The following is a 12,820-nucleotide window of genomic DNA, read 5'->3' as shown; positions in this document are numbered from 1 at the left end:
GTTGCTGATGGGACATAATTTTTTTCTTTTCTTTTTTGCATACATGAAATAAAAGATTGAGCAAGAGATGGATGTTGGCAACATAATCTTGTGTATGGTGCAACATGGCCTAGATATTGCTGCACCATAAAATCTAATCAGGCTCCACAAACCCTGCTCTGTCTTCTCTTAATGTGCCAGGCTGGTGACTACAGGGACATACTGGGAAGGGAGCCAGTTTTAATTACAGGATCAGGTGGAAAAATAAATATTCGGATAATCATGGCACCAGGTGTCTGACAAACACATCAATGGATTAATTGCTTCATCTGGTGCGGTTCTCTGCAGTTGTTTGGCTGAAATTGTATATAGCACTGCTGCTGTGTGTATGGTCAGAGGCAAGGGTGGGCCAGCTGGACCACTGGCAGAGGGCCCAGGACCTCAGGGCAGCACACAGCGCCTGGAACTGGACACCTCTCCCTTCCCAGCCTCTTTCCATTTTTTATATAAAAGAAGAAGAGTAAGCCATTGGCACACACACACAAAAAGCAAAACATGGCGCTGCTGTGTTCTCAGCCAATGACAGCGAGCAGAGCTGTTTTCAGCCAATGGGTGGGGACTGAGGACAAGTGAGTTGTTTTGGTCAGCGGGTGATAGGATTCTATGCTGCTTGCCTACCTTCCTTCCCTGTGATTCCTTTCATCATAGAAACCAAAAATTATTTTTGTTGAGGCAGGTGCTTCCAATATTTATTTGTGTGTGTGTGTGCAAATATTAGTATTTCATGTGTATGTGGATTTTAAAGACACGCCCCCCACGGCAAATTTCATGTATGCAGCAAAAATAAAGTCGATTTATTTTGCATTAAGAATCCACTATATAGTTAACTTTAAGGACTTAGGTATATATGTCTACTCAGCAGTAAGTTTTTTTATGTTTAATGGAGCTTATTCCCAGTTAAATTAAATGGGGTCTCAGGGTTGCAGTAATCAGACCAGATTAATATTGCTTGGAACTTTTTGGCAGGGTGGGGGGCAGAAAATATGGCCCTCCATAGAACATAGATGCATCATTGTTGTTAATGAAAGTAAAATTTGATGCCTACCATTCTTATGGGGAAACACTTCTTACTGTTACTTTTTGTAAGGATATTTATATATCTCCTGAAAAAGAAAAGGGGAATGCGGTAAAACTAGCAGCGCTGAACCATCTCTCTGCAGCAATATTTTGTGGACCTTTTTATTTTAACTATTATAAATAAAGGCTGTATTCTTTCTGATCTGGAATGTATGTGGAGTGGTGGGTAGGGGTTTCTGACTCAAAATAGTGTCCTATTCCATGCAAAGCCAGCTATGGCGTGATTCCTACAGAGTCAGAGGTGATCTGCATGCAGTGCTACAGGGGGAAAACCAGACTTCTTGAAATTGTCTGGATAAGCTTTTACTAATTTACCCTGACTTGAATTTTCATAGGGAGCAACCTCCTTTATTACATATGTCAAATATGCTAACAAGGTAATAGATGTACATACTCTAAATTACATTGGAAGATAAATCAAATTAACAGAATGTTATTAAACAACTAATATACAATGATTGCTTAAACACCAAGCATTTATTTTGCAATGGAAATATGTTCTGTCATTTTGTGGTACTCTCGTAACATTGCTCTAGAAGTAAAAAAAATAAAATAAAAAAAGGAAAAAAGTGAATGAGATATCTGTTAATTATATTTGCTCAGCTCTGCTTTTCTGGTACATTTCAGGGGCCTTCAAGGGTAAAATACTAGATTATAAGTTGATAATATTTGACCCACTTTACCACTGTATGCATTGCATACACACCATACATATAAAGTAGTTTGAAAGCACCCCACCTCAGAATCCTGGGAACTGAAATCTATACTTCGCAGAACTATAGTTCCCAGCACCCTTAACAAACTATAGTTCCCAGGATTCTTTGGGGAGGTGCTTTAAAGGTAGGGTGTGTATGCAGCCTCAGAATCAGACGCATAAGAAATGCTCAGAGACTGAAGGCTCCTCTGGGGCTCACAGTCTGCAAATTCTTTTGGAAGGTTTTGGAAGGCATTCATCCCCACCCATTGATTTTTACACACTGGACCAGAAGGTTGCATATTCTTTTCCTGCCATTCCCAGGAGCACATCTGGCTGGCATAATTCTGGTCATATAGCAAAGGTGGTAGCATTTTGAGATCAAAGCAAGCCTAAGAAGCTTGGAAGGAGTTGCTTTCCTTGAACTGGCTGTTCACCTTCTGATATAATGAAATCTGATGCCAATAATTTATTTCATAATACATAATTGGTATTCCACGCCTTCAACATGATTGCAATTTAGTTCATTCAGTTGGTTAGCATAAGGAGAGGCCTGTTGGATCAGACCAAAGGCTCATCTCTTCCAGCATCCAGGTTTTCTTTCCCCCAGTGGCCAACTAGATGCCTATGGGAAGCTTGCAGGCAGGACCAGAGTACAGCAGCCCAGCAACTGACATACTGCCTCCAACAGGGGGCAGGCTAGAGCATTGCCATCATGGCTAGCAGCTCCTTGATAGCTTTACCCTCTATCTATTCATTGCTTCACATGGCCAGGAGTCCTAAAGTGATGGTCAGGGACTGGTTGGACGCAAGTTAAATAAGTGCTCTGAATTGTGTCATGCCCCTAGTCCCATGTCCAACTGTACTGTGTTGCTGGAAGAGAGTGGTCTTGGCTTGCCATAAAATGCCTGTACTGTAGTTTCAAGTTGTTTTAACCTATAATGTGGGTATCACAGATTCTGAGCTTTAGACTCTCAATAATCTTTCTGCTTTTAAGTCCTATGAAAACGATGAGGTGCGTTTGTAAGTAAATACACAGTGGATTTGTTTATATGGCACTTGATTATCTTTAACATATGGACAGCATTTTCTTACGCCTTATATAAGGGGGTGAGAAAACACTGCCAGCACGACAGTCATGTTCAGACCCTCTAAGCACCCCTGTTTTCCAGGGACAGTCCTGGACTTAGAGAATCCATCCCAGTTTCTGATTTGACACTGGAATGTCCCACTTTTCCTTAGGACATCCCTATTTTCATTGGAGAAATGTTGGCGGGTATGGAGTTATCCAATCCCTGAGCCAAGGAGATAAGTAACTATGCAACTTTAGAAAACATCTGAAGGCAGTCCTGTATAGGTTTTTAATGTTTAATGTTTTATTCCTTTCTTATATATTTTGGAAGCTGCTCAGATTGGCTGGGGCAACTCAGTCAGATGGGTGGGGTATGATATTATTATTATTATTATTTAGGATGTCCCTATTTTCATTAGAGAAATGTTGGAGGATATACATGTTTACTTGTGGGCAACCTGCCATGCAATGCATGGCTAGGGTCCTAGCTCGAAAAGTGGATGGAGCAAAGGATGTGACTCTTGTCTTTGCAGAGTAGGTCATGTTCCAGCCACACAAAAGCCTGAGTTTTCTAAAACAAACAAACGACACACACCCCTCTCACTGAGATGTTATGACTGTTCAAGGACACAGTCCAGTCAGGCAAAGGCAATCTGAGGATAGTGCAGCTGCATTTAACCCTGAGGCAAAGAGGTTCCCCATTCCTAGCCTATAGGAATTGTTGGTGCTTCCATAATGATTGAGTTGCCATTGTTTTTTTAACCTGAAAGTTTATTTCCACATTTTCCTTTTACCTTACAGGATATGGAAGTTGGAGTGAACTAGCTAAAGCTCTGAGGAACCAGGACAGCCCTATAGTGGATCCAAGCCTGCAGTTTTATCTGCCTCAGAAACCAGAAAATCTGGTAAGTTGAACTCATAAATCGTAGTAAGTGCTCCAGATTTAAAAGCAAATGAATTCAAGTCTCAGGTTAGTGAAAAGAAATGGGGTTGCAAAATCAAGTTTCATCAGTGTACAGTCTCTGCAAGTGTTTACAGTCTGTGTTAATAGATAAGAACTGGATCCTGAATTGTTACACAAAGGTGTGGCTAAAATTATGCATTGCTTTTATTCCAAACAGTTTATGCCCCGCACACCTTAGACACCAGCTATGCTAATTACTCTCTTGGATACAATTGCAGTTGCAGAGGGCACTCTTTTAATAATTACAGATAATTATCAGGTATTTGCAGCAGGAACAAAAAGGGAGGCATCATTTATGGCTGTCTATCCACTCCACCCCAGTTACAGTAGGAACTCCCTGCCATTGCTGACTCACCTGACTGCTTTTCAAGAGCATTGATCTACTTGCACTTTGAAGTGCTTTCGAACTAGGTGGGCAGGAGCAGGGATCGAGCAACGGGAGCTCACCCCGTCGCGGGGATTCGAACCGCCGACCTTCTGATCGGCAAGTCCTAGGCTCTGTGGTTTAACCCACAGCACCACCCACATCCCTCATTGTATTTGGCCCAAATACAAGGAGTACATGCCAGAAGAGAATAAACAGGATTCAGCAGCTTGATTTACCTCTCAGATTTTCCTGGAAGACATATGGAGCATTCATTTTGTAGTCTAGACTAATGTAGTCCAGCCTTGTAGTTCAATAAAGCCTAGGGACCCAACTCCTATCACCCTCAGCGGCTTACCCAGTTGTCAGGGATAATGGGAGCTGCAGTCCCAACAACATCTGGGAACCCAGGATTGAAGAACATTGATCTTGGCTGCTCTGTCCACTTCTGAGTGACACATTTCCAGGAAGACGTTGACAAACTGGGGTGCTTATAGAGGAGACAACCTAGATGGTGAGGGCTTTTTGGAAACCAAGTCATAAAATAAATGACTGAAAGAGCATGTCATGTTTAAGCTAGAATATGAGATTAAGGGGAGGCATGATAGTTGTCTTCAAATATCTGCAGCATTGTCCCATAGAAGATGGAGCAGATTTGTTCTCTGTTGCTGTAGTGGCAGGGAAGCAGGTTTCAGCTAAGATAAATTTTCTCCTCCTTCATTTTCTTTCTCATAGACACACCCACACACCATCCATCCATCCTGTCTGCCTCACTGTTATCCAGTGGAAATTCAAGCTATTTTCTTCAGCAGTTAGACCAGGAGACTCTTCAGTCTGTGCAGTCCCCAGTGCCCTCAGCATCTCTTTTATCTTTTGTTTTGAACAAGTTTTGATTTGCTCCACAAGCCACCAGTTGTCCACCTCTGAGACATATTCTAGCCAGCCACACAGACTTATTTTCTTGTTTTTCATTCTGTATAGGTTCATAGCAGAGTTAACAGAAGAAGCAACAATAAGACAGACCCTGCAACTTTGATTAACTCTGCCACCTGGAGGCCTGAGGTTAGTGTTCAATATAATGTCTTGCAACTGAATTAATAAACCCATCTAGGTACCGTATTTTTCGCCCTATAGGACGCACCGGCCCATAGGACGCACCTAGTTTTTTGGGGGGGGGAATAAAGAAAAAAAATTTATCCCCCCCCAGCTTCAGCGCGCCCCGCGCTCCGGGCAGCAGGCTGCTATCCGCCGCCTAGGGAGCCTTGCCGCACCGACCCCTCTCGCTCTCCAAGCTTCAGCGAAGGCCTGCATTCGCCCCATAGGACGCACACAGATTTCCCCTTCATTTTTGGAGGGGAAAAAGTGAGTCCTATAGGGCGAAAAATACGGTAAGTTGCATTTCATACATTTAGTCCATGTTTATTCAGAAAATGCCCAAATCAGTTGGAATTAAAACTTAGTGAAGTTTTATTTATAAATATCCTCTGGATTGTGTTCCCAACAAAAGATCTAATATGCAAGCAGCCATTAAGCTGTTTGTTTACAGTGTTTGTAGGATATGAGAGATTAAATACATCATAATAAAAACTGTTAAACTTGTGTACAACTGAAAGTGTACAATTATGGCTCCTTGAACTCTGATATGCAACCCTTGAGCTGTCTGTGTCCATATGGTGAGGATGTGAGTGTGAACCTTCTTGGTGGCTGCTCCCTTCCTTTCTAGAGAAGCTGGACTGGCTCCCTCCTTGTTGTACTCCTGCAAACATTTTTTTTTATTCCAGCAAGCTCTGGGGAACTGACAGCTTTGACGGAAAGGGCTCTTGTGCTGTTTTTGTTTTACTATCTGTGTTTTAGTAGATATGTGGGTTTTTTTACATTTCTTTAATTCCATAGATATATTTATTACTTTTTAGCAATAACTTTTTACATGTTTTATCTGTGTATATTTTATCTGTCTTTATTTTAATTTTTGTGAGCCATCTTGAGTCCTGGTTCTGGGTAAAAGGCAGAATAATAATAATAATAATAATAATAATAATAATAATACTTGCCTGGATGGAGGATAAAAAGGAGCGTGTCTAGAGAAAAGCCTAATGTACAAAGGTTAAATTCTCATCCATTACTTTGGCCACTTTTGTATCTAACCCCATTCACCGCTGGCATGCGACTCTTGGCTCATAACGGTTCCCCATCCCTCCTTTCTTTGATTGGTTTGGAATTGTGCCTTATTGTCTTTGTTTAGTTATTTGGGCTTAAAGACTTTCCATCTCATTTTTCTGGATTTGGTGAAGTTGTGTTGATAAAAGTTTGCAGAGCCATGGCAAATGCAGTTCAAAATGGCAAGTGGGTTTATTTCCACACACATCGACCTACAGTTTTACTAATTCTGACAGAGACCCTTTGTAAGCCAGATTCTTTTTACCAGTGATATCAGCTAACCCATATAGTCACTGATTTCTGTCAAATTTGGGAGGCAGGGTCACAGGGGCGGAGGAAGAGGGTGCGTTGGGGGTGGTCTGCCCCGGGTGTCTTTGCTGAGGGGGGTGACATTGGCATGCCACCCGCCCGCAACTCCCAAGCCTACCCCAAGCTTTCGGGGGAAGTGGGGGAGCTGCGCTGCTTTGCCAGCGGCGTTCCCCACTTCCCCCCTCGTTTTGACAACTGGGGGAGGCTTGGGAATCGCAGGGCGCAGGGCGCACGCTCCGCTCCGTGTACCTGAGTGGCTATCCCATGCCTGAGAGGGCACCTTCCGCACCCCGCACCCCTCGGGAACACGCCTGCCCTGGGCAGCGCAGGCATGTACTCTGCCGCTGCATGGTCAGCTGAGGCAAATCAAAGGATTATGAACTGAACCCTGTTCTGTTCCTGAATTGATTTTTTTATTTTTTTCCTTCCTCAGATTAATTTACATAGCAGTTTGTGGATTAAGCATGAGAAATCCATACTACTTCACAAATTAATTACAGGGGGTATTCAATACTTCTGTTGTATTGTCAGCATCTGTCTAAGCATGCTATTGCACTGTGGTTCCTGCGGCTGATAAAAGGGCCCAGAAAGAGGATTGGGGATGCTTTTATTTCTGCATGTAATAGAGCTAGTCTTCGTTTGAACAGAAGGTATGTGTTCCTGGCAATAAAAGGAGGTTTGCAACAACAAAGCATCTTTGACAGAAGAAGAGGTTTGGCATCTTTCCCCCACATAGCAGTTTTTAAGAATGGAAAACCAGAACAGGGATTGGCCTTGAAAACCTGGTACTACTTCACTCATGAGGGTTGCAGCAGAATCCCATGTGATGACTGTTTGCTCTTCTTCGTGCATCCAGGCCAGGGGTCAGCAACCTTTTTCAGCCGTGGGCTGACCACCATGTGGTGAGCTGGACTATATTTATTGGGGGGAATGAACGAATTCCTATGCCCCACAAATAACCCAGAGAAGCATTTTAAATAAAAGGACACATTCTACTCATGTAAAAACACGCTGATTCCCAGACCTTAGGTTGCCTACCCCTGATCCAGGCTGTGGTTCTGCCAAGCAAAAGTGCTCATTAGTACAGTGGTACCTCAGGTTACAGGCGCTTCAGGTTACAGACTCCACTAACCCAGAAATATTACCTCGGGTTAAGAACTTTGCTTCAGGATGAGAACAGAAATCACACGGCGGCAGCAGCGGGAGGCCCCATTAGCTAAAGTGGTGTCTCAGGTTAAGAACAGTTTCAGGTTAAGAACGGACCTCCAGAACGAATTAAGTTCTTAACCCGAGGTACCACCGTATTTGACCAGCAGCGGCAATTGTTAGAGAGCTCCCCAGCCCTGTCCTAAGGGAATTGAGTTTTCATGATTGTTCAGTGTTCATGAAAGCATGTGACTACAGGACACTACAGACACATGTTGTTAAACTACAAGTCTTAAAGGTATTCTGGAACTGGCAGTCCTGAACTGGGAGTTGTAACGGGAGTGCTACTGACCCTAGACAGTACTTGAAAGTGAACCATTTCTTATTGGAACAGGCGGTGCTTGCAAGAATTGATGACATTGCTGCCTTCTTTTTCACCTCCTCACTGTACCTGAGAATAGAAGAGGTCCTTGTTGCTGACATTTCTTAACAGATTTTTCACAAGTGCATAGTTTTGCATCCAAGTCATGACTATAGAATGACTATTAGCATTGGAAGTTTATCCAGGGAGGAGAAGCCTGGATGTTCAGTGGAGAAACACAAGAGTCCTATAAGCAAAACTGGGGGGGGGGGGGATGTCATACGCAGCACCACAATGCCTCCATTCTTCTCTGGCTCAAACCTCCTTTTTGTGTAGTTTATCTTCACCTGCATTTACACATTCTTCAGATTGTGTGTAGCTGATTTGCCCCGGAGATACGGAATTGCCAAACAATAAAAAACAGAGCAAAGCTTTTTGTTTCCTTTATTTCTAGCAATTACAGACCCTTTCCCAAGGTGTTGCTTTCAAGGCTGCATTTCTATATTTAGAGTTTTGCAAGATGGCGACCAGAAAATGGCTGGTCCCGTGGAACTTGGGCATAGGGAAGAAGGCAGCCAAAGTGGTGTCCTCCAGATGTTGTTGTTGGACACCGATTCCCATCATCCCAGTCAGCATGACCAGTGGTGAGGGATGATGGGAGTCGGACGTCCAACAATATCTAGAGGACACTTTGCTGTCTATACCATGACATAGAGCATTTTACAGCAAAGTCATCTTGCCTGATGCTAAGCAGTTCTGGGTGTGGTCAGTGCCTTTAACGGTGACCACCTGGAATCCTTCCTTCCGTGAGGTTTCCTAGAGGAAAAGGACAAGGTACAGTGGTACCTCGGGTTACATACGCTTCAGGTTACATACGCTTCAGGTTACATACTCTGCTAACCCAGAAATAGTGGTTCAGATTAAGAACTTTGCTTCAGGATAAGAACAGAAATCGGGCTGCAGCAGCAGCAGGAGGCCCGATTAGCTAAAGTGGTGCTTCAGGTTAAGAACAGTTTCAGGTTAAGTACAGACCTCCGGAACAAATTAAGTACTTAACGCGAGGTACCACTGTATAAAAGTAACACATAAACTATTTTTCTAGTTTGGGAATGGTTGCATCAGATGCACAAATGAGAGTGTTTGGATTTTTTGTATAGGGATTTTGAAATTCATTTTCTGGCTACTTCTCTTGTTTTAAACTTTTTAATGGTTTTATATTATTTTTATTTATTTATTAAATTTATATATTGCCCGTCATCTAAAGATCACAGGGCAGTTTACAATATATAAACACAAAAAACAATATCCCCTTCCCTGTTTCTTTATTGCTGTAAACTGCTTTGATGTTTTTTATGATATAGTGGTATAAAAATACTTTTATAAATAAATAAAATATGCCTTTTCAAAATATGGCGTAAGGAAGGTGTCCCAAGCTCTCTGTCCTCCCCTCGCCCCCATTGCTTTCTGTTTCAGCAACGTTTGGGCCTATTATCTTTTCCTTGCCCTTAGTTCTCTTTTTCGAGGAACACGTCTGGCAGGAATAAATATTTGCTGTGTAGAAAGAGACGACCATTTTGCAGCCCACGTGATACTAGAGATTTATAGCCTCTCTTTGTTGTGCAAATCTGCTTCTCCCTATAAAGCTGTTTACCCAGAAAGGGTTGGGCTGCGGGGTCTGATAACCTAGAATTCCAGTTTAAAGTAAGTAGAAATCTCTAGGCCTCCAAAGTGCAAGTCAGCCAGCACTTCTGATAAAGTACGTGAAAAGACCTGTGCACACACCTGACTGTTAATACACCTGTTGAGTAAGCTTTAAATTAGGACTGTTGTCCAGCACTCATTTAGAATAGATCCCAGGCCCAGCTGGAGCTCTCTAAACCTTGGACAGGATAGTACTGTGCAAAATTGGCAAGTGAAAGGCTTCCATTTGGAACAGTTCTGGTTATTTCCCTACTAAACCATAAAAAGCACCAGTCTCAGATGGGGAATACATTCCTCTTAAAAACCTTTGGCAAGTCAACATGCCCTCTTGCTATACCAGGTTGCAAATGAGTGGGTGTGCCATATGGGCACCAGATCATCTGGACTGTGATTAATAGGAGTATCTCCTTATGCTTGAAGTTCCAGGGCCAAGTCAACCTTCATGTCTTTGAGGACTGGTGCGGTGGCTCCGTGGAACAGCTGAGGAGGAACCTCCACTTTCCGCTGCATCCCCACGTGAGTCTTTTGTATCCTTGTGCCAAATGGAGGGTCCTCTTTTCTTAGGTTCTGCCCAGCTTCCTAACCAACTGTGAGTCAATGGAGGTTGGTCCTGTATTGGCGAATGGGACACTGTCCCTCCAACCTCCTTCCACCTGCCTGCCTTCTTACCTACAACTTCTCAGGGTGTGCCTCCACCTACTGTTGGTCTCCCTGCCTTCCTCCCTACCTGTCCCAATGGGCACCAGCCACCACTGCTAGAGTCAGCAGACATTTGCTGCAAATGCTATACACACTTAGCTAGGAGTTATTCCCATTGAATTCATTGGGATTCATTCTGAGTAGGGTTTTGACTTGAAGAACCACCAGCTTCATGGTTTGCTTGTTTTTAAGCATTGTGGAAGATACCTGGCCACTGAAATTTACCTCCAGAGAGTAGCCAGAAAGAGAAAGAGAAAGAGGGGGAGAGAGAGGGAGAATATCTGTTTTAGCAAGGGCTTCATTGCAAATTCCTTCATGATCCTGGAGAAAGCTGAACTCCTACCACCCAACTGCAAAGGGTAGGAGCACACTTTGCTCCAGAGTCACAAATGGGGTTTCACTGAACCCTCTCCTAACATGGAGCAAAAAGCCTTCAGTTTAGCAAGGCCTTCGATGCAACCCCCTTTGTGATCCTGGAGCAAGGTTCTTTGAAGGTGTGCTGGGAATGTGCCTTCAAAGAGGTTTTCACCTGACATCATTGTGGGCGGTCCTACTCACCTGTCAGATTTGGCAGATGAGGGGTTGGGCAGATATAGGGGTAGGGCTGCATGTTTTTCATACTGACAAGGAAAACCCAAGCCTCCAGGAAATGGAGAGCAAGGACCAACCCAGGGCCATTACTTATTTCAGGTTACTCAGCCTTTGCTCTTCATTTTCTGCTTCTGTGCTCCCTTCTCTACCTTCTCCCAATAGATGCTTCCCCTTCCCCTGCCTCCAATCCAATTTCATAATTGCATACTTGCTTTTTTCCCCATTACACTTTCAGACACGGACTACTCTGAAGAAACTGGCAGCATCTCCAAAGTGGACAAACTATGGGCTACGCATCTTTGGCTATCTGCATCCCTTCAGTGATGGTGAGGGAGAGACTGATATGGGCCCAGGTTGGAGGGAATCTGATGAAAACAGAAGGCTTTAAACCTGAAGAAAACAACATTTTACGTTTTTTTACTTCTTTCATTTATTTATGTACTGTTTCCAGATTTTAGAAGGAGGTTCATTCTTATTCGATGCTCATTTGAAAAGAAACTTATTGAGGTTTCTCACAGATGAGCAGTAGGGAGCCTGAGACCCTCCAGATGTTGCTAGACTCCAAACTCTCTTAAGCTGGAGTCAGCATAGAACCAATGGTCCAGGATGATGGGAGTTGTAGTCCAACAACATCTGGCAGACCATAGCTGCCTCCACCCCTGTAACAGAGAAAAGATGTGTGACACGCCTTTACAAAATCTTTTCCCATACTGCTGTTTCAAAACGTGTATAGCATCTCAACAAGTTTTCCAGAATTATTAGTGATAGCTTGACCCTTTATAATAACCCATTTGATAAGAACAAGGGGGACTGCTTGCAGTTTGCTTTCACATAGCCCCATGCTGTACTTAGAAGTCTCAACAATAAGGGCTTCAATGTGTAGCAACCCCTGATGTCACTAGGATGTCAGGTGACTGACAGGTGGGCATTCCAAGCGGCCTGCCAGGGGTGGGGAGATAATGAAGTGGCCTGCAGACTAGAAGAGCTTTGTCACTCCGGATATAGAGGTATTTAGCAGACTTCTTGGCAACCTTGTAAAACTCCCATCCTTGGGGAGCAGCCTTTGCCAACCAAGTGCCCTCCAGATGTTGGGCCAGAGCTTGCAGCTGGCTAGGGCTGATTGGAGTTGTAATCCAACAACCTGTGGCGGGCACCACATATAAATCCTGTTGGATAAATATATATATAAAACCAGATATTTCATCAGCAGTATGCATTCCAGTTCGTTGCAGTGCTCATGACAGGAGAGGAGAGTACAACGAGAAATGAGTAGGTCAGGCAAAGAAGAGCACTTGGAACATTCCTTTCTGCTCTCATAGCACAAAACTAGAGGTTTAGGTGTCTACATTCTGGTTCTCCCCCCTTCCACCTTCAAAAGAGGGATTAAGGCTTGCCTTCCATTGGAGAAGAAAGCTATTCTCTTTGTCTCCCAAACAGAATTTCCTAATGTACCAGTTAATCCCAGGAATCTCTCTCTCTAGGTGAGTTTCAGTTTGCTATTTCTGCCGACGACAATGCAGAGTTCTGGCTGAGTCCAGGCGAGAGCATCTTGGACCTCCAGCTGCTGGCAAGTGTCGGCAAGGTACAGTACCTGGGGCCTGGTGGGGCAGCGGCGATTGGCACTGTGGCCAATGTGCAAGCCTAGC

At 43.6% G+C, this 12,820-nt stretch overlaps 1 protein-coding gene across 1 annotated transcript in view; it reads left to right on the top strand.

Moving 5' to 3' along the window:
- B4GALNT3 (beta-1,4-N-acetyl-galactosaminyltransferase 3) overlaps positions 1-12,820 on the top strand; it is a 69,725-nt gene that overhangs the window by 32,816 nt on the left and 24,089 nt on the right. The window contains exons 2-6 of the mRNA XM_080971593.1: positions 3,684-3,787; positions 5,192-5,272; positions 10,305-10,400; positions 11,410-11,500; positions 12,656-12,756. Of these exons, the coding sequence (XP_080827719.1) occupies positions 3,684-3,787; positions 5,192-5,272; positions 10,305-10,400; positions 11,410-11,500; positions 12,656-12,756 (473 nt within the window). The remainder of the gene's footprint in view (positions 1-3,683; positions 3,788-5,191; positions 5,273-10,304; positions 10,401-11,409; positions 11,501-12,655; positions 12,757-12,820) is intronic.

The sequence above is a fragment of the Podarcis pityusensis genome (assembly GCF_964106645.2).
Source record: "Podarcis pityusensis genome assembly, chromosome: 10".
Lineage (NCBI taxonomy): Eukaryota > Metazoa > Chordata > Lepidosauria > Squamata > Lacertidae > Podarcis > Podarcis pityusensis.
Note: the sequence above shows the minus strand (reverse complement) of the source record. Positions and strands in the feature narration are given on the sequence as shown.